This window comes from Oreochromis niloticus, linkage group LG19, assembly GCF_001858045.2.
Source record: "Oreochromis niloticus isolate F11D_XX linkage group LG19, O_niloticus_UMD_NMBU, whole genome shotgun sequence".
Classification (NCBI taxonomy): Eukaryota; Metazoa; Chordata; class Actinopteri; order Cichliformes; family Cichlidae; genus Oreochromis; species Oreochromis niloticus.
Genome location: NC_031983.2, coordinates 20,800,718 through 20,822,525, shown reverse-complemented (window position 1 = coordinate 20,822,525; position 21,808 = coordinate 20,800,718). Strand labels below are relative to the sequence as shown.

At 43.1% G+C, this 21,808-nt stretch overlaps 3 protein-coding genes across 4 annotated transcripts in view; 1 reads left to right on the top strand and 2 right to left on the bottom strand.

Annotated features, from left to right (window-relative positions):
• The window catches only part of dusp23b (dual specificity phosphatase 23b), a 51,761-nt gene extending 33,532 nt beyond the window's left edge, over positions 1-18,229 (top strand). Inside the window, exon 4 of the mRNA XM_025900901.1 lies at positions 16,808-18,229. Within this exon, the coding sequence (XP_025756686.1) occupies positions 16,808-16,854 (47 nt within the window). The 3' untranslated portion in view covers positions 16,855-18,229. The remainder of the gene's footprint in view (positions 1-16,807) is intronic.
• On the bottom strand, positions 400-13,698 carry hivep2b (HIVEP zinc finger 2b). Of its 2 annotated transcripts, none has more exons than XM_005477375.4 (7): positions 13,029-13,698; positions 6,542-10,448; positions 5,785-5,942; positions 5,439-5,614; positions 5,188-5,286; positions 4,312-5,099; positions 400-3,006 (listed from the first exon to the last, which is right to left on the bottom strand). In XM_005477375.4, the coding sequence occupies exons 2-7, from the start codon at positions 10,346-10,348 to the stop codon at positions 2,587-2,589; spliced, it is 5,448 nt and encodes a 1,815-aa protein (XP_005477432.1). In that variant the 5' UTR covers positions 10,349-10,448; positions 13,029-13,698; the 3' UTR covers positions 400-2,586. The 2 variants fall into 2 exon arrangements, with proteins under 2 accessions (XP_005477432.1, XP_025756683.1); XM_025900898.1 differs by lacking the exon at positions 13,029-13,698 and adding an exon at positions 12,050-13,020.
• On the bottom strand, positions 18,024-21,769 carry fuca2 (alpha-L-fucosidase 2). The gene is made up of 7 exons (XM_005477376.4): positions 21,455-21,769; positions 20,609-20,796; positions 20,106-20,445; positions 19,811-20,021; positions 18,887-19,077; positions 18,647-18,752; positions 18,024-18,505 (listed from the first exon to the last, which is right to left on the bottom strand). The coding sequence occupies exons 1-7, from the start codon at positions 21,643-21,645 to the stop codon at positions 18,368-18,370; spliced, it is 1,365 nt and encodes a 454-aa protein (XP_005477433.1). The 5' UTR covers positions 21,646-21,769; the 3' UTR covers positions 18,024-18,367.
• Between the last annotated feature and the right edge of the window lie 39 nt (positions 21,770-21,808).

The window sequence follows — 21,808 nt, the reverse complement described above, 5'->3', positions numbered from 1 at the left end:
AATTAGAACAGACCTCCTCCCCCGACCCAGAGAAGAGTGGCCACAAAATGTGATTTGCTCATTTCCTCGCTTATACATGCTTCACACATGCGGTAAAGTGCACTGCAAATACTGCTGATACACAACAAAGTGTGTGCGAATGTGGTTCAATATTAGTCACAAGGTGAGAGCTATTTTTGGAAGCGTTCATTTATTTTTCCTCTCCCGTGTTATGACTGCAGTAATAATTTTTCACCAGAGGATGTCACTGGTTGGAGATTCTCCAATTTTTCACTGTACCCTGAAGATAAAATGTGAGCGATTTCATCTGAAAACCTTCTCGTGCGAGCTCTAATTTAAACAGCGGTGAATAATGCAGGAGGAAAGGTACGGAAGCCGTGAAATAAGCTGCGACACACATTCTTGGGTTAGAAGTATATTCTTTTAAAACAATTTTGAATTTAATCTGAAAAAGTAGAGCACCAAACAATAAATTCCTCATAGCATAAAAGAGGCACTCCGTCCTGACTAGCCAGATTTGATGCAAATAGCTAAACAACAGATTGGCTACTGAGGTTGTTTTTTTCCCCCCTCGAAAAAATCTTAGCTTAGAGGTAAAATGATTTGTCCTCTGTGTGTTTTACAGGATTTCCATTGACATGAGAGGCACAATGCAGTTCAGTATATATGAATACAATATTAAAAAAAACACAAACACAATCTGAATACATAATGTATGCAAAAGCAAATAAAAGGCTTCACTTTCCCTTCACATTTTATGAGCTATCTGCACAACAAATGAAATTACACAACCATGAAATCAAAGCTACATACACCTTCAGAAAGGAAAACACAAAATTAAAGCAGTGCACCTTTAAATCTTTTATGTAAACATGAGTGAACAAAGTGTTGTTGTGTTTTTAAATTTTGAAATCTCAAAAACGGATAATCACTTAAAGATGTGAGTACATTTTTTTAAAAAGATGAGACACGCTGTGTTAGCAATCAGCCTCATTAAACCTCTGCCATTACATCAGCTGCAGACATTTTACCTCTTAAAGAGATATAAACAATCCACATAAAAAGTTTTCAGAATTCAACACTGCAAAAATAGTTTAAATCATAAAAATACACATATATATATATACAGAGAAGAAGTAATGCATTTGGTGAATGATTACTTACATTGTGAGCTGAAGCACAGTAATAGTCATGCTTTTAACATCATTACCTTACTATTACTTACAGTAAGTGATATTGATTCATCCAGTTACACTTGAAATGCAAGAAAATGTACTATTGACTGATCATTGTAGCCCCTTGGATTCGTGTGCAACGTGTTTTACACAATGAGAAAAGAAAAAAACAACTGGAATGTGTCAAAAATCACAAGAGAACAAACTGTTTTACTCTCCCATTTCCTCCACTGACCGAGTCAGTTAAAACATTAAAGGTAAAAGGATGAAAGTGCATCTTTAAAACTCATTAAATGCTCATGGTCATCTGTATAAGCATGAAAAAAAACTGTAGAGACGACATGAGATCAAAAGCAATGCCAGCGTAGCTCACTGCATAACTGCATCACTGCTGCATAAGTACAGATATACCATATAAATAGTAGTCAAATATTTACCAGTATCAATAAGTGCTTACGTTCTAATATATAAATACATCTTACAGTATTCATAATTACATAATTACCTCCTCTATTGTTGTGCAATAGCAAATCCCATGCATTTTTACCAAGATAAAAACCACAACATTAAGAAAATTTGCAACATAGGAAACTTTTTTTTGTTTCTTTTAAGCTTGTTTCACATAAATAAAGCTGCATCCGTCTGTCAACAGAACTGACGGGGCAAGAAAGAAAAGCTGTCCTCTGAGCAAACACTCTGAATAAAGAGTACCTCGACCGCTTTCCCTAGTTCTCCCTCTGATAAAGAAATGAAGAAACGCAAAATAAAGGCACAGACCCTCGCTGCTTGATCAGAAGCACCAAACTGCACAAGAAGCGTCTACTTAAAATTTGGTCAGACTGTTTCATAATACACATACTTTTCCCCTTATAAATAGTCTTTATTTACTGCACTACTGCATTACACCTTGATATGATTACATAAACAACAGTCTATTTTCAAAGTACACACAGTAAAATACACTGTTTGTATGTATCTAAGAAGGAGTATATGTTAAGGACATTTGTACAGAATTCATAAATATAATTTATGTGCAATTGTACGCAAACTACTATGTCAGACAAAGGCATATTAGCAGAATATCTTTCCATATTGCACCTGAACCCATTAATGATTCTCCACCTTGCAAAACACCCTGCTGCTCGTCCAAGTTTTCCAAAAAGCCTCTGAAGAGAAGAGCTCATCAGATGCGGTGGCCTTCTTCTTCACTGAAAAGATATGACCTCCACTCATATTATCCACTTAAGAAGATGTCTCAGGTATGTGCAAGACCAGAGGAAGTGTTATTATATTGCCTCTAATGGGATAAAGATGAGGTCATGTGCCTAAAGGGCAGAAGGTGACAAGGTTGCAGGTGTAGCAGGGAGGTGTCTTTTCTTTGATCAACCCGAGAAAACAGACAATGGCGGTTCTAATGAGGGTCTTCTGTGGTAATCTTCAGCGAGGCGATGGCTTTCAAGCAGGTCTGTACATTCTCCTCTTGTCTGCTGTCTCCGACTTCAGGGTCGAGGCTTTTCTCCTGAGCGGCCTCGTGGCAGGACAGCTGGCCGTGGCCTCTGATGTCCTCTCCTTCTGTCTCAGGACTGAGGACAGATCCCTCCCTGCTGCTGCAACATTGGCCTTCGCTGCTTTGGGGGCTTGGCGCCACAGAGGGGCTGACATCAGTGCTGGAGGAAGGCGGGGAGTGTAATATCTGGAGCCCGCCAACAGGAACAACGGGGAGCAAACTGTGGGCCTGCTGCTGGGAGTGAAGAGGGAGGTGGCTAAGGATGTTCTGATGATGAGAACTGGCAGCACCAGGCAGACTGGAAGCCAAGCTGCTCCTTTGATCCTGGAACGACACATTGGCAGAATTAGCAGCAGTTTCAGCATCGCCAAGATAATTTCTCATGTGAAAATATCTTAGTTAGAAATCATGAAGTAATGTGAATGTTGAAAAATGAAAGCACTCAGAGAAGAAAAAACTTCTCTGCCAACAGAATATTCTACTACTTGTTCTTTCAGTGCAAGAAAAAGAAAATGTATGTGTGCTTTTCTTTTAACTAGTGAAACACAAATAGCTAATTCCAAGCTGAAATGTACACTGGTTGCTAGGGAAAAATGTGGGGGTTTTTTGAGTCGTTGGTGAGTGGTTGCTGGCTGTCGCTAGGTGAAAATGGCCGTGAAGAAGGTAATGCACCAAAAACCTCCTTGTGATTGGTGGCTGTGCCGAAAGTTTGTATTTACAGTTTGAGCCACGTTGTTCGCAGCTTCACTGCTGCTTGACAAGTATTTTGAGAGTTTTGCACCTAAGTTGCCATCTTCCATGCTAATTATGCACAACCTGCTAACGCTAAAAGCAAACACAAGAAAGTTTGTGGTGTAGCATCATAAATTTCATACTAGCAACTGCCAACAACCAGTCGCCAACCATTTGTAGAGTACACAGTTTTCTGAAGCAACCGGTCATTACCATTGGGTAACTGGCTGCCCCCTGGGCCTATGTGAATCCGACTTTTGTAATCAACTTAAATGCAACTGCCAGCAACGTCCAGCAACAGTTGGGGGATAGCCTGTGTGACTAGGGCATTAGTGGAGAATAGTGTTCAGTATTGGTAACAAACGCTAATGATCAGGGTGCGCTTACTGTAGCAAGTGTCTAATCTGCTGAAAAACTAGTATCGACCATACAAGGCCAGGTCATGATAGCACGACATTAGCTAGTCAACAGTTGTGCTTTATAAGCTAAGTATTTACTGACTTGAAAATTATTAAATTAATGCAAAAAAAAAAAAAAACTGTCCCAAAAGAAAAAATGGCGATGGACTCGACTCGCCAACTGCTAGCAAGAGTTAGCATGCTTGTTTGCTAAGCTAAAATTTTAAACATAGTTACCATTTAACTGTGCCTAGATTGGTATCTTATGTTGTTCAAGTTAGATACACTAGTATACAAGAATATAACATTTCTGAAAAATTTCTTAAATACAGTGTATGAAAATATTTTTTGTTTTTACACCACACATGGTCCATCTACATGTACCCAGATTCATCAGAGTTTGCTGTGCTATACACTTGAACAGATTAACAATAAGTCCTTAAAAGCTCTTTGTTTGTGTTACACTTGAAGTGGCTGCAGAACACGCTGTGCTACTTACCATTTCCATTTCAAAGGCTCCTTGGTGCTGAGCCATCTCCATCTTTGCTTGGTGTCTGGTTTTGTCACCGCTGCCTTTATGTTGGTGTGAACCTCTGCGTGGTGAAACGGCTCTTAACACAACCCTCTGCCTGCCTCTGACTGAGGATTCCCGCTTTCCAGCAAGCTCTATACTGGGAGACATGGGTCGTTCAATTGAGACCGGGGAGGGATGTTGGATGGGTGTGAAGCTAGGTGAACCGGGCCTCAGTGGAGAGGTATCCCATCTGGGAGAGGAGCGACCACGTGGCGAAAGCTCCCTCCTTGGGGACGGGTAACGTAGACGTGAAGGGGAGGGCTCCCTGATGGGAGACTCCCAGCCAGGAGAGAGTAGACAAGATGAATAAGGGTCAAAAAGGAAGCTGCTGTGATCTGGAGACAGCATGGTCAGAGAGTCTTCATCCACGGATTTCGCTCTCTGGTCGTTTGCAAGAACAGGACGATGATCCAAGCTCGTACGTCTACCGGAGGGTTGCTGATTGACATCGACTCCGGGCAGAGATGCGAGGGAGCAGCCGTGGATGGCAGCAGTGGCTGTAACTGACAGAGAGGTAACTCCACACGGCTGAGGACTCGTGCTTCTTGAATGTAACTTCGGAGTGGAATCACCCTCGTATTCATCGTCCTCATCGTCATCTTCATCAATTTCATCAGCTTCTTCATCCATGCCGTCGGAGTCCTCGGCGTCTGAGAACTGATGTTTGGTCGTCGCAGCCACCTCTGTCTTGGACTTTTGTTGCATGTCGTCCACTTGAAATGAGAAACACATTAGTTTAGCTGGATTTGTTGCACTGACAGCTGGGCATATCTACAACACTTACATACATCCCAGTCTTACCATGTTCCTGTATCTCTGTCTCATCCATCGTCACTGAAACTCCCAGTTCAAGACACTTCTTCATGTGCGCTTTTGACTTCATGTGTTTAGTTAGGTTTCCTGTAGAAATAAGGCAAATTTGTTGAAATTAAACACAACAGAAAGTGAACTTTCGTACATTTCAGATGCTTAAAAAAAGTTAATCTTACAACTTTTTTTATCACTGCTACAGCTACAATAACTCACTACTCTGTAAGAAAAAAAATGCTTACCTTTAGTTTTAAAAGCAAAGTTGCAAACCCTGCAGATATACGGCCGCACGTCCGTATGGGTCCTGATATGTTTTTTCAGCATGCTTGGCTTCTTACAACGTATACCACACTCCTCACATATGTATTTACCCCGGCCTCGACCTCTAACATATACATAGTCTTCATTGGATTTGTACCTGAAAGAGAGAGATTCATTTCTAATAAAGAAATGCACAAAAAGCACAGTCGTAAACTGCAAAAAGAGCATGGGCCAACAGATACTTCACATACTAGCACTCTAATATATCCGCTGCATATGCAGTCAGCAGAAGTGACAAGTGTAATGGTAAATAATATCTCGACTGACCCTCCTTCAAAGATCTTAATTCGTGTTGGCACAGTCTGGGTTGTGGCAGCCTCCCTCTCTTTCCACTCTTCTTTGGCAGTTTTCACTCTGCAGCTGATGTCTTTCACCTTCTTCCCGTAGGTGACGTCCACCTCTTTGGGCTCCGGTTTCCTCTGCAGCTGAATCAGATGAACAAACATTGTGTTAACATCCTTTTTAAGTGGACACCATATCGACAGTGCAACGCGATCCCACCAATATTGTATGTCACACATGGCATTGCACAGCATGTTTTGCAAACATGAACTATGCCACTGCTGGGGAAAAACCCAGCACAGGTAACTCTGATCTTAGTGTTAAATTTTATGCTTTTTATCCACTGAGCACAGTGGAGAAAAGTACCAAGATTTGGACTTAACAATTACCTTAATATAATTATAATGTCTGGTATTTTCATCTCCAAGACATATTTTTTTTAAATCAAGACCATTTGGCGATTCATAGTTAAATATCATTATCAGCACCAAGCAAATGCTCGTTCCAGGATCTTTCCAAGGAAACCTTCTGTCGGTTGATTAAAGTGTGCAGTTTGCCAAATTCTGGGTATTAAGATCCTTAAAACTTTCTGCATTTTAAAGTTATCTTCTCACAATTATTCCTGATTATATCAGTGATTACTGATATAAGATATACAATAAATAAGGCTTTAATTCAATATCTCAACAGGTGTTTAAAACACCAGTATGCTTTTGATCCAAAGACAGGATCATTTTCTTACCTGTTCCATGGTCTGCCTCCACAGGATGAGTGATGAGACCAGTTTCCCTGTACCAGGCTGGCACATGGCAGCCATGGTGTATATAACCTTGTCTCCCCTCTGTCTGGACTGCAGCAAAGCCAGAGCAGCGCTGGTGCTCACTTCAAGAGGGTTCGGGTTATGGGAACTCACACGCCAGGTGGCGTACACAGATGAGAAAGGGGCGGTGCTGTGAGAGCAGCTCGGCGTGGTGTAATTGAGATAACACCAGCTCACACCTGTCGTCGTGCGAAGACTTGGAAACTGAGATAACAGTCCTGAATGCTCAGAGTCTGACATCAGGATGTCTTGACTGGTTACCAGCTGTGCCACTATATCCATCTGCACTCGTTTCTCCGTGCCAGCTTCTTTCACTTCACTGACTGATATCATGGCGTAAGGAGGCGAGCTTGCATCCATGGAGCTGCTTTCCATAACTGACTCTGCGCCGTGGTCCGTGGCCTCAGCCTCTTTTTGCTGAAGTGTGATAAATTTACTCCTGCGTGAGTCATTCTGAGCATGAGGTGTTGGTGCACCCTGCATCCCTGACCTATGCCCCTTCTCTTCACTCAAATTACATTTTCCCAACTCCACTGCACTCAGCTCCTCTACAATCTGCCCAAACATCCTCTCCTCTTTCACACGCTTTTGCTGCTTGACCTCCATGAATAGGTCCAGGCTGCTGGCAGGGGATAGCATCCGTTTGTTTGCGCCACCACTGGAGGCATTAGTGGTTGAGATAGTTCTGGAGGTCAGAGAGAGAGGGATGCCTGTCTTGAGCTTGGCTGATGACAAATCAAGGGCCTCAACATTGAGGGTGTGTGTTGTAGGTGGTTTTGTATGAGCCGATACGTTATGAGAATCGAGATTCCCAGAAATTCTTGAACTCTGACTCTGAAGGGTGGACGTGGCGGAGCTAACACTGTCATACTGATTCTCAAAAATCTGCGACACTGAGGTGTATGTGATACTACCGTAGGATGGAACATGAGTCTGAATTCTTACGGGAACCATCAGGCTCGGATGTGCAAGCTGAGGAAATGTACTCCCAGCTGAAAATATTGGCAAAGTCTGCGGCAGGATAGTGGCGGCAGTGAATGAAGGGGAGATGCTGCTGAGATACTGTGGAAACACTTGTGATGGGACTTGTGTTACTTCGCTATCCATATTCAGTGACTCCTGCCGCACTAAGTTTCCCCTCCTTCTCTCTTTCACAGAGTTTATGTCCACGTGTCTAACTCTGGATGTTGGAGAAAGACTGCCATAGTCAAATGATATGCTGCGCACCTCTGGGAACTCCTTGCGCAAGTTACACGGCGCCTGCTCTGAGGAGGAGCGTCTCATTTCATGTTGTTGACGCTGGTTGAGCACTGAGAGGGAGTGCCCACTCCCTGGCACAGCTAACAACTCTAATGGTTTGCCAAATTCATCCTGCCTGGCTGGAGAGACTGACTTCAAGCTCTCTTCCCTGTCAAACGATAAGGTGGAGCTGTAAGATAAGTTGCTGTCTTGACTGGGGCTGCGGGACAAGCTAGTGCAGGCGGACTCAAAGCTAGATTCACCAGAGGAGTGCTCAATATCAGCTAAGCGTAGCCTTTTTTTCTTTGGAGGGAGTTTTTCCGGAGGGAATTGTGCTAAAGTTTCACTCCTTTGAGGCCACTGAAACTCCTCCACGTGCTTCTCTGGCTCCTTCACCTGCACCTCAGGAGCTTTTTCTGGACTGTCAGGCTCTACTGTGACTCTAATTTCTGGGACTTGTATGTTAGACTGCCGCACGAGCTTGGGCCCCAATTGAACCGACTGCCTTAATCTACTGTCACTTCGCTCCATCTCATATGATTCAGACGCCTCCATAGCTTGATATTTGTAAGATTCTGAATGTTCAGAGTAAGGCCTGTTTATTGAGTTTGTGTGCTGGATAACTGAAATTACATTCCCTAAGTTTTTTCGAGCAGACACCTCAGGGCACACCGATATGTCCATGTCACACCTGTCCATCTGTGAATGGCCTTTCCGTAAAGCCATAATGCCCAGTGCGCCTTGTTTTACATCATAGTCCTTGCTTGAATCAAACATCTCCTCGCACGGTTCATGATGGCCTTCGTATTGACCCGACAAATCCTCCTCTTCCCTTTTTTCCTTCCGACGCTTGCGCGTCGCCAATTCCATCGCATGCCTCTGATGGCTCATACTAGGCACCACAGAAGGGTAGTTTTCCATTTCCAGTCCTGAGGGTGAAATGCCACTCTCACTAATCTTTCCGTGACTGTCAGTGTCAGTATGGCCATCTTGCGCGGATAGTTCGAAAGCGGCTTGCCGCCTGAGTCTCCTCATGCCGCCGGTGCTTGTTCTCTCATCAAACGAGTGACTGCCTCTGAGTGCTTGAGGCATAGTCAGACAGACTGCTGAGGATGTTGGCATTGAGTTGCTTCTGATCAGAGGCCCCACATCAGAGCCAGCATCTAATAGGGGTTCTTTTACCTCTTCCCTTGTGAACGATTTTGTGTTTATTTTGATTGATTCAACTGTGTCTTTTTCTTGGGTGAAAACACGGGAGACGCCTTTCTCTGACCGTTTGCCGGTATATTCACTCGTGTCTGTGCTACAAGCTGCAAAAGCTGTTGCCTGCTTAGGGCTTGGCCGATAACACTTTCCAAACATAATTTCTTGGTAGGACTTTGCGTTAGTGTTCGGAGGGCCGGTCTGGTGCTCGGCACTCTCAGAGCGAGAGAAGTACCCGGAGTCCGTGCTGCCCTTGCTAGACTGACTTGGGAGGGACAGATTGTGGTCAGAGTCACTGCTTCTTTTTTCAGACAGCCGGAGTGCCAGCCTCTGTTTGATTGTGCAAGATTGAATTGCACGACTAGCCTCGGCAGCAGCAGAAGGTGCATTGATTTCTTGGGGTTGGGATGAACCATCCTGAGCTGACATTGACGTGGCTCCCTTTTTCTGAGCAATGAGATTTAGTACTTTTACAGCAGTGTTATCTGATCCCTCCATTGGAGAGTCCAGCAGCAGCAGCGGGTCATTAAGAGTGTCCTCGTCCGTGTCTGTGCTTTGCTCAGCATCAGAGAACAGCTCTCCTTCCCCTTCAAAAGACCCTTGGTCTGTATTGGCATTGTACGAACCGAGTTCTGAGAATGGCACCGTTCCAGCTTTGACTGAGTGAGCATGAGACTTTCTGTGTTTGTACAAATTACTCTTGGTTTTGAAGGAGAACCCACAGGGAACACACGGGTAGGGTCGTTCCCCTGTGTGCGAGCGAATATGTTTCTTGAGCACGCTGGGTTTGGCACATGCCCTTCCGCAGTAATCGCAAACATACTTCCCAGGCTTTTGTGGTTTCTGTTCCACCTTGCACACCGTTTCTGTAAGTGGATCCATCCCTGAATTTGAACATTGTTGTTGGACTTCAGGTGAACTGGGGGACTTCCTGTGAGATGTGGGTGCTGGGGGCTGTGTAGAAGCTTTCTGTCTGCCACTAGAAAACTGCTTTGTGGACTGTAGTGGGTATGAAGATACCTCATAGTCTGGATGGCTTGTGGACTGGGCTTGAGGGTGCTGATCTTCTAATTGCAGTGATTTCCCTGAGTCAGACATTTCTTTGAAACCACACGTATCTTTGCTCTGAGCTTCTTCTAGTTGTTGGTGCCACCCTTTGGCTTCCAATTCGACTGGTGGTCTCCGCCTACTCTGTGCAACCTCCGATGTGCATTTTTTCTGTGCAGCATTTCTGTCCTGACCCTCAGTGGAGCTTTTTACCCCTGCAGTAGTTTCAAGTGACTCCATGAATCCAGTGTCACTTCCTTTGCGATCGATTTTCAAGGACAATAACTGTTATGTAACTTTAGTAATATTAACATACATGTGAATTGCAGGGAAGGGTCATCTGAAAGAAATAAGAAAGAGTCGTTAGGATGCAATAACATAAACTAGGACCACATAAATATGCAAGAAAATTATCGTGACAAAATAAATGAGGCAGGAAAGTCTGTGTGTATGTGTGTGTGTGTCTGCGCTTGAAATTGAGAGCTATTCAAGGCTGTTTCCCAAAAGTCCTCCTAATAAAACTGGAGTATAAAATTCATAATGAGCTCCATCACAGCAGGAATGGAAAAACTGGGTCTCTTTACCAAGGTAAACCCTGGCACCTAATTTTCTGAAGCTCTGTGAATGTGCATATGAAGAGGTATTTAACTCTTTACCCTTTGAAAGCCTACTAGGAGTAACCCTTGAAGGTCCCTTCAGACCTGAGTGTTTTCTGTCATATTTCAGGCCTGGTTATGGAACAAAATCACTGGGTGAGTGAAGGTGGTCTCTGCCCATGCATCTACCAAACCACATCTTTACTGATATATACTGAGGTGTCAAAACTGATCATTAAGGGCACAGGAGAGGTTGTCAAATGATGTCCTCATGGGGAAACAAGCCAGTACTGTAATGTGTAATAAACAGTTGTATATGTTTATTTTAATTGTGTGTATGTGTGAGGGCTCAATGGGAAACACTTTCAAAGTGAAGAAGGCTGTCCTTTAATGTGGAATGCCACTTTTATTCAAACATTTAGGCACCGGGTCACCATCACCCCATCCCGAGTTAGAGATAGTGTTCAGCTTTGGATCAAATTTTAATCTTTTTGGATAAACTTCAAAAATAACTGTAATGTATAAAAATTAATCTGAAAGGTAATTAATCATGTTCTAGTTTGTAAAAAATTCATCTATTTGTATGGCTCATAACACAAGCTAACCCTACATTGTATAGGTTGCCACTGGGTGTTACAACAGGTCAAAGGGAATGAATAAATTCAGTTTTAAACTCACGTGTTCAGCCGTGGTCGACATTATTGGCAATTATGGGAATAAAAACTAGACTGAACCAGACAGAAGACAAGGCTGTTATTGGAAGTAAGCATTTTTTGAAGTCTGGTATGTGTGCTGAAGCATGCCAGTCGATAGTCTTAAATCAATGGCAATGAAGTGTAATGAGCCCGCCTGCACCTTTAAAGCCTTTTATCTAAATCCAGTATCATTTCATATCGCCTCCAGTGGGATTCAAACCTTCCAACCTATCTGAGTCACTAGTGTCCGTCTCCACAGTGAGCTGCACAGGACCAAACTCTTCACTGTAGGTAAACATGCAGGACTCAAGCGAGAAACATCATGATGCCTGTGGCTGAAGTGAACTGGTTACACTTTCACTTCATACCGTGGGGATGGATGGCCATCTCAGGGCACGTCATTTTCATCTTCTCAGTATCAAATGCTGTGTCCTCCCTAACGACGTTATGTAATTTTATCTGGTACAAACCCTCTGAGTTCCCTTTAATTAGGACATCCTTCGACTCTCACTCTCTTTCTCTCACTCCCTTTCTTTCTTTGTTAGCACACCACCACACTGCTCAGGCATAAAAACCAGAGGATATGAATCCAAGGTGACTCTTGAGATGCCGAGACACGCTTGAAAGCAGCAGTAAAGATGATAATCTACCTTTTGTGTTCTTATCCAAATGCCCATTCCCCTCTTTGAGCTCATCTTTAGGGTCTCTCCTGTCAGACAGATTTGAACGCTTCCTCCACATACAGGAAAAATAATGAAGGCATATGAAGGATGGTGAGGAGGGGAGGAGGTGGAGGGGCAGCTTTGGATTGGAATGATCCATGTTTCAACGGGGAGGTTTAGAGAGGTAAACTAAGCTGGAGGGTGCCTGGGGGTAACAAAAATTCAGAGGCCTGGTAGGGAGCTCCCTTTCAAGGTCGATCTGACCTCATTGTTTAGTTTCCATCCTCTGTGAGCCACCAGAGGAGGGAAGAGGGGAATATGGGTGCAGAGTGACAATGAGATAAGACCCTCAGAAACAATGCATACCTTTGAACTGAGCACGACAGGGAGGAAACAGAGCCGTCACATTCAGAGTCTCATTGACAAGTCTCTGAGCGCATTCAGACTTTTCCAAAAAAAAGAGTGGGCCAGCGCACCTTTGAAAGCCAAATTCCTCTCACTCCTGGCAACAAGCGCTAACCTAAACGAAAATATGTGACACAGCAGCAATGACGTGCAACAACAGGAGGCAGGTGGGTGGCAGTAGGTGTGCTTCGGGATGACTGTGGGCTGACTGTGGTACAGTATGTCCGCATGGATGGAGAAACGACTCTGTGGAGACATTTATCTGAACCGCACATTCGCTGGGCACATCCCTTCACACACAAGGGAGCACAGTGAGCTACGGGAGAGCATCGTTATGCCGCTGCATTACATCATTAGGGGCTAAGTTGGCCAATAAAGGGAATAGGGCTTGAAGTCTCACGCTGACAACAAATCCATAAATATCATAAGGAGACGGCTGGCTTTAAAGTCCTCTACGACAGCATGCAGAATGAACCAGCAGCTCTCTCACTGTGATCGGAGTGACACACAGCACACACACAGCAGCTGGCATTCACATATCAAATATAATCCTCATACAAACCTGACATTTGAATAGTCCCCTGTCCCATATCGGCAGTCACATGTGACATTCCTCATACTGCATAGTCCGTCTCTCCATTCTCCTCATGTCCGGGTGGCAAAATGTGAAAGAAACGAGCGAGGTAAAAGTCCCATCAGTCGCGAAGCTGCTGGCCGACTGGATGTACATTAGAAGATCTATTGATGCGAGCTAGTCACCAGAGAAAATACCCAAGCGTGACGTGCGGACCCAGGCACAAAAATAGCAAAGGGGCCCAGAGAGGGATACACAACAGCCCACGTTTAAGGGCGCTTTTCCTCTCCCTCTCCCTCTCGTCTCTCCGTGCGCTTCGCACACTCCGCACACAAAGTGGGGAGCGGGGCTGTCATGATCCAAAGAGCTAAAGCATCACCCATCCCTCACAGCTCAAATTCATTCAGGTACACATATTCATTAACTATTATTATCTATGTAAAATTCGTCGGACAGTCGGTAGGAAGAAATGCAAAAGCGCTCGGCTGAAAGACTCTAATCATATGGTGCAGCGAGCTCTGAATGTACATCTCCTACAGCGTGATCCTATTCAGCGTGTGCATACGGAGAGGAACTCAATGAATGTGGCTGGCTGCGAGGCTGCTGCAAAAATTAGACATGTTCTCTGAATTCTGAGACACCCACAAGCCCCGTTCAGAGCCAGTTCTTCCCGTCACGACAGGATTTGCTTTGTGAATGGAGAGAGTCGTGATGAGGGGTGTCATTAACGCGGCAAAAAAGAAAAAAAAAACTAGGACAATACTGCAGATTATGTGCAGCTGCGAACCTCATCTTGTGAATCACATGTGCGAGTTTAGTTGGTGCCATTTGGAGCCTTTGCATTAATGCAACAACTCTGCAGTGAATCTTAAAGACTTCCTCTGAGCAAGATTCAGTAAGAATTAGTGACTTTGGGGCCGCATTGTTATAGTCTGAGCTTTAATTTTGCAAAACAAGAGCAGAAAGACTAATTGGTTAATTCTATTAACGTAGCAGTTACAACTACAGTTTAATGCATTTACAGTTTGCACGTAACCCTGTTACACATAAGCCTGTTGCTTATAATTAAATAATTGCCTGTGATGTTTCCTGATCAGGTTAATCCACAAATTAGTTAAAGATTTGAAAATGACTCCAGTATTGGCATATAATGTTACTAGTCACCTTTTACATCCTTTTTTGGCTTATTGTTAGATAACAAAATGTGGCACATTTTACCCAGGTAACTACTGCTGTGTTACTTTGTACTTTCTTGTCTATTTTTAACATATCTGATTGGCTTTTGGAATCAAAATCATACATGAATATAGATTAAACAGCGTCCTTTAAAGCACATGACAAACATTTGAATTTGACTTGAATTTTAATGTGAAATTATCTTTGATTAGAGGCCAAACCATCTGATAAAATGTGTCATAACATTCGTTTGAAGCTGCAGGCTTTGCCATCAGACACATCAAACGAGGTCTTTCCGTGCTTTTGAACTGATTTGCGATCACCCCGCCTCAGCCATTTGTGTGAAACTTTGGCCTTTTGACACAATATAATTTACAGAACTTCAGATACTACACCAGGCTTTGACCCTCCTCCTCGTCCTCCTCGGTTTCACTCTTTGCTCTTGGGTGAGAACAACTGGAGGCTTCTATGAATAGGAGTCCTTGGCTTTGGGCTTGCACCAGCTGTGCTTGCTGTGGCTAAGACATGTTTCACAGAGGTCCTCCCCTTAATGCAAAGCTTACACAACAGAGTAACTTATGTAATGACTCGCTGTTGAACTTCACCTCAGAGTTCAAAATCGTATCCAAATGGCAAGCCTTTTATTTCTCTGCAAAACTGTAATTTCACAGAGCATTTCTTCAGAAAAACAGAAACTCGCTGTGTGCTAGAGAAGCAGTGAATGCAGAGTCTGTGTATTGACAGAGTCCCTCCACAGTATGGAATTGCAGAGAGCTATTATTAGATATAGCCTCTAACAAGCCAAAGATGAAGTTGAAGCTAACTAACTGCAGTGCAGCTGAGATCCATTATGCTGTATTCAGTATCTACAGGAGCGGCACTAAAATGGCTGATACTCAATGTGCCGTGAAGGTCAAGTCGTGAGCCTCTATAAATATAATGGTCTGTCCCTCAGGATGTTCCACACACTGCTTGGCATTTCCACTATCTAAAGCTACGCCGTGGCTCTACTGACCAGCTCAAATCTGCCACAAATCTGCATGTGATTGAATGCCACACATGCACCTGACTACTAGCGGGCCTTTAATTATATTAGTCCTAAATTAGAAGGGCAGAGAGGGGGGTTTATGAATGGAAGGAATGAGGTTTTCCTCTTGGCTCACTGTAGTGGCAGTCATATGGCAGCCTGAGATAAGGGGGGGGGGCTGAACCCGGCAGGTTGAACAAACACAACAACATTAAACTAAAAACCTTCTCACAGAAGCCATCAGTTCATTCAGAAAACTTCAACCGATTCACTTTTTTCATCAGCCGTCCACCGCTCCTTTGTCCGTCTCTTCAAGTCAGCCTCTCGAGCAGGCATGCTTATGCCATTATCACAGCAGTACCTGAAAATAATCTAACATGATTGTGTGTTTCCATGGCAACCATGCCAACGTCTGTAACAGTTTCCCAGTTCCTGTCTACATATATAATTACTGCCTGCAGATTACAGAAGCAAGACTGCAGAAATGAGCCGGCAGTGTGGGCATCAGCTGTGTCGACCACACAGTGAATCACGCAGTTTTACATTTTCTGTGCTGATTGGTAATAAAATGTACACGCAGTCCCAGTGAGCATGAAAAATAATAGTTTAAGAAAAGGGAAGGATTTGGCTTTGTTGAAGTCTTGCCTTTACTTCAAAGTAATATGCAAATTCATTGCTGCCGGAAATGGAAAATAAGTGGGAGAAAGTCAAGATGGCAAAGTACAGTAACATGTCTGTTTTCAGTTAACTGAATATCATTATTCAGTATTGCAAGAAAAGTCCTTTTAATGTCTCTGACAACACTAACAAAGAATAAGTTACATAAACCTAATGTACTATGCTCAAGTCAGTGCTCTACATCATTTTATTGCTGCTTTGCCTGGGATCATTGTCGAGTTTTTTGGACATGTGGCCTCACATTTGACTCCAGAGGAAGGGGGGAATTCATGATCGACTAAATGACTACACAGTCTCAGAACCTGGGCTGCAAAACAAGCTCAAATCATCTCTTCTCACCACCATTTTTGCTTATATGTTGTGTTTGATTTTCTCCAAACAAGGCACTGTATGCATGCATAACAGCCAAACATCTCCACTTTGGTCTGTCTTTCCAAAGAAAACTGCTCAGGAGGTCTTGTGGTTTGTTCATATCCAGTGTTGCAATCCTAAGGTTTGCTGCTGTGTTCTTTTTAGAGAGTAGAGGCTTTTTCTAACTGTGCTGTCATTTAACATGCTAACTGAGGCCTGTGGAGCCTTTCTTTGTCACACTACTGTATATGCAAGTAAACTCCACAATATGCAGTCCAAACAGAACAAATACATCAGTGTAAACAAGTAAGTTCTGTTCCAGTTGACTAAACTGAGAAAATAATCCACACTGCAGTCCTGCCTTTAAATCAAAGTTTAATTTTTGACATCTCAACATGTCTGCTTCAAACTTTAAAGCTCAGCTGCACTTCCCGGGTTCTCCCAGAATGCAGAATTAATATGTGTATTTCACTATTGTTGTGCGTCCATCTGTGCACGCGTTTTGCATCCTTACATCTCTGTTTGTTGTGTTTAGGTGATCAGCTGCGATGTGCGCGTCTCAGGCTGGGGATAGCCTGCTGAAATTAGGGTATGTGTGTGGGGTGGGGGTGTGCACAGACGTGAGAACCCCTTGCAAACCCCCCATCAGCACGTCATGGAACATTTGCAGAACAGGGACCTCCCACCTTAAAGGCGTGCAACAGAGAGCAGACACAACAGTGAGATCTGCCCTGCACCGGACTCTCTGTCTCAGTTGACAAATACTCCTGCAGCTGCTGTGGTTTCAGTGCAGAAAAAGAGCAAAGACCAGCTTTGAAAGATATTCTGCAGAGGCTTACCGGTCAGCGTGCAACATGAAAATAACTTTACTGCTGCTGCATTTTTCAGAGCCAGAAGAGGATGTGTTGTTTTCCCGGGTCATCTGTGCACAGCGGGGGTGCATAGATCTGTTTTGCACCGTCAGACTGCTTAAAATGTCCCAGGCGGCTGGGGCGTTACACATGTTGACACAAGGGGGCGCCAAAGGGAGGCAACAAATGAGATCAAGTCAGTGTAATCAAGGTTGACTTTATTGAAACATTAATTAATAAACTTTCCACAAAGCATATCTCAAAGAAAAGCAGCAATTTCACAGTGTTTGATGTCATTGGTCCCAAAATGACAGAAACTTGCCTGGGTTTCTGGGTGAGAAACTAAAGGAAAACCATGGTGTTCTGTGTAAAAATGTCAAGCAGGCCCAGCTGAAACTCTATCAAGATAACAAGAAAAAAAAAGGTCTTACAAGTGAAAAGGGATTCATTAGGAACAATGAGTAAAGCAATATTAGCATTTACAGGTAGGGAAAAGTTTATTAAATGGAATTGGAAACTGTGGTCAACACCGCACATTTGTTGACTCTGATGCTTGTGCATTAGTGCGATTTGTACAGGAAAACAGGAGGAACTCTTCCTCGGGCTACTGAGGATGTCAGTGCAGGGCATCGTCTCACCCCGCAGCAACAGTCGGTCAGCAATTACATGAAGAGGGATGTTACACTGGATCTGCAGGGCATAGCCCCAGTATTACAAAGATGATTGCACATTTCAGAGCCAGGGGTGTTTAGAGACATGGAAATATTAATCAGCTTTTACTATATTAAGAAAGAAATGTACTAACTTAAATGTTTGCTCCTTAAAGTGTAGTAACCCAGCGGATTACCAGCTTGCTCTGAGGTCACTGAAAATCAATACAATGTTGTTCTGAGTGGTAACTCTTATCCTGTAATAACAATTTCTGCCCTGAGGAGTATAAAAGGTTTCAGTTTTGAGGAGCATAAAAATGATGGTCTTAGAACACATATTTCTGGACTGACAGCAGTTTCCCCGTCACCAGAAAAAATTTAGGGAATATCTTTTAGAAGTACAAAGTTCCATCTCTTCATTTAGTTTCAGACACTTATGGAATAATTGCCAATGAAGCTGCTCTGACATAATTATTTAATACTAAGATATTTCATATTGATTTTTTCCTTTAATTTGTCACTCATCCGTCTAAGCGTATGTATAATCCTTCCTTTCTGCTCCATCAGTTCCTCTTCATGTGATGTGATTTTCCTTTAAGTGGCACCAGTCAGCTTCAGTGTCCAGGCCCACTGGCATGGCATCTGGCTAAAGGACAGCTGGGGCAGGTGAACCTGCAGCCCACTGGGCTTTACAGGCTCCCACTTCAGAGGGCCATACCCAAGAAGCACCACCTTTTTTGTTAAACAAAAGGAAGTTATGAATAAAGTTCAGATCTCAAACAAGGTTCTGCATTTTATTGCCATGTACACTAATACCAGTTTATATACAAGAAGCTGGCATCGCAACATTATTAGGTATTGAGTAAGTCTTACCTGAGTTTGCCCAGTAACCACTGGCTCATTGAGAATCACTGATCCATTATTTGGCCACTTGAGTAAGATGGAAAAGATGTTTTTTTCCTGGGGTCTGAACGTGTACCTGTTGAAGATTAGACCCATTAATTACCTCTGATTTTATCTATCTATATCTATCTTTCTATATCTTTTAATGTCTTTCTATATCTTTCTATGTCTTTCTATCGCTAGAAAGACAGAAAAAAGTTGGGGACCCACCACAAATCTGGAGTGAGGCTGTCATTCTGAGCTCGCCATGCTGTTGTGTTATAGATGGCCTCCCCATTCACTTTCAGCCACTGACCAATCTGCCTCAGACGCTCCTCAAAGATCGGAGCGATTCTTCCATCATGTGTGGGGCCAATATTCATCAGCAGGTTTCCTCCACAGGACACAGTCTCCACCAGTGTCTGAAACACACACACACACGGACACACATTAAAGTGGGCATGTCTGGAAATTATTACAAGCGGATTTTGACACATAAACATGAACAAACAAAGCCACAAAAAGGGCTCCAGATCAGCGTTTCCATCTTTGACCCTCGAGCCAAAACGAACTTCAATCTAACGTGACCGCTCCCTTGTCTGGGTCTGGAGGCGTGTTTTAAAGTAAAACAGAGGAGAATCTTAACATTTTTAACCACAGAATGGCATCACTGCTCAGCTGGCTCACCTTGGCTTGCAGAGCGACCCTCTGGCTATAGTTTCTAACTTATTTCTCTAGTGCCGCTGACTCAGGTTGAACTCCCTTATATTCTCTCTATCCCATTTTCTTTCCTCTTTAATGCCACTCACTCATGTGATGATATTTTGTCATTCATCTTGTTGTTGTTTTTTATTGATTTTACTGTTTTAATTATTTTATCTTTTTGTAAATTACACAGACAAGTCTTGCATTTTTGCATCTTTTTAACTTGTTGATTGAACTCTAATGGGTTTAAATTTTTAAGTGTCACAATGATATGTTTTTGTGACCGACAACTGCTAGTAACAAAATGCCTAAAGATACAATTTAAAATCGCAAAGTCGTAGGAAATGTGTTAAAAAAGAGTAAAGAAGCATTAGCTAAATTTCCCAATGAGTCATTTAATCACAATGAATCTGTTTTAGTTTAGAGGTGAATACGATTTTCAGCTCTCACCGACACAAGCTGATCGATGGTGAGGTAATCACTGAGAGGAGCGTTACGTCTGTAACCCCAGGACTTTTTGTCAATGGTCATGCAGTTTTCCCATTTGTGCTTGAGCAGGTGTCCTGGCTGGTAGCGATCAGAACAGGTGTAATATCCACCGTGTGTGCAGATGGAGCCATAGCCCCACCGATCATTCGTCACCACCGTGTCACGTACTGGACTGTTGAGAAGACTTCAGTCAGTTCAGTTTTTATATCCATGATGGGGAAAAAATCTAAAAATAATACACATTTTGCAAGTTTACCTGTCATTATAGAGCCAAGCTAAGAAACCAGTGCTGTTCCAGTACTTGTCAGGTGCATCTCCATCTCCATCAGACCACAGCACCTCTGGTTTGTACTTGACAACAAGCTCATAAAGCTCAGGCAGCGTTTTACTGGTAGGAAAGTAGTTTGTAGTGAAGACATTGGCAGCGTCCAGCTCAAAGAGCGGGTTAAACCATTCGAAGAGGGAGTGATACAACCCTACACGAATGTCACCGTTATTGCGAAGAGCTGTCACCACTTCATCCACCAGGTCTCTCTTTGGTCCAATATCCACCGCATTCCAGTTCCAGGAGTTCTTTGAGCCCCAGAGTGTGAAACCTGACAAATACACCAACAAAACAGAACATCTCTTGTGTGGTTGAAGGACAATCATACATCACTGACACCGATACTGACATCAGACTACTTCTTCAGAAAAAAAAAAAAAGAACACTGTAGCTGGTATTATATAAACACAGCGATACACAAAAATGTGGTGTACCTTCATGGTGTTTTGTGGTCAGAACGATGTACTTTGCTCCTGATGAGGCGAAGATGTCGGTCCATTCTTTGGCATCAAAGAACTCAGCAGTGAACAGCGGTGCAAAATCCTGATACTTAAAGTCTGGAGGATAATTCCTCTGCATGAAGTCCACATATGGCTTTTGCTTTTGCTTCTGCCAGTACCACCTGTGAAACAAATGAAATGCAAAATCTGTCAAGATTGTGTCCCTTGCACGTAGAACCTGTGGCCCATCGTTCAATGTGTCTGCTTTGCTTGAAGCAAAACAAATCCTGTTTTTGCAGGAATTCTCTAATGACATGTGACTTCTGAGGTGTTTGGCATAAGTCAAAGGTTGGACTTTCAGTTGGAATTGTCTGCCATATTTCAGACACCTCAGAAGTCACATGTCAGAAAAACAAAAACAGGACAAACTGGATATTGTTTTGTTGAGGGGGGTTCTTAGCAAGGTTTCATTAGCAGTGCAGCATAATACTTGTTGTTTTTGTTTGTTTGTTTGTCTTGTTTTTGTCTTTAAAAAACAGCTGCAGTACATTATTGGATAGAGCTTGGTTCATGCTCTATCCAATAATGTGTGGCATTTTTACCGGGTCACAAAAGCACAACAGTGGCAGTACAGATTAAAAGTTTTACAGTTTTACTACTGTAAAATTTGTAAAGCTGTAAAACTTTTAATCTGTACTGCCACTGTTGCCATCATGTAAAGCATATGGGATCTCGGAATTCCAGTGAATGAGTTGTTCCCTAGATTTCACAGACCCTCTTGCCCTCACTGATTGTCTGCAAAAGTTTAAATGATCTGGTAATGTCAAAAGAAGAACTCACCAGAACCATTCGCTGCCAAAGCTCGGGACAGAAAAGACACCCCAGTGTATGAAGATGCCGAACTTTGCCTGGTCATACCATTCTGGCAGCGGTCTGGAGTCGATGGACTTCCAGTTGGGTTCGTATTTGGCACTGTTGGCCCCGATCTGCAGGATCAATAAAAGCAAAGGAAAGACGGCTAAAGCTCCCATTTCAGTGCGGCACACAGATCTGACCTTACTCTTCAGACATCATATGACTGAAAGTAAAGTTGCGGAACTGACAGTGGTATGAGACCAAAAAAAAAAACAAGGAAGTCAAAACAAAGGCTGGTTTGCCTTGAAGAACCAGGTACGTTTGATTTGTTTCCGTTTA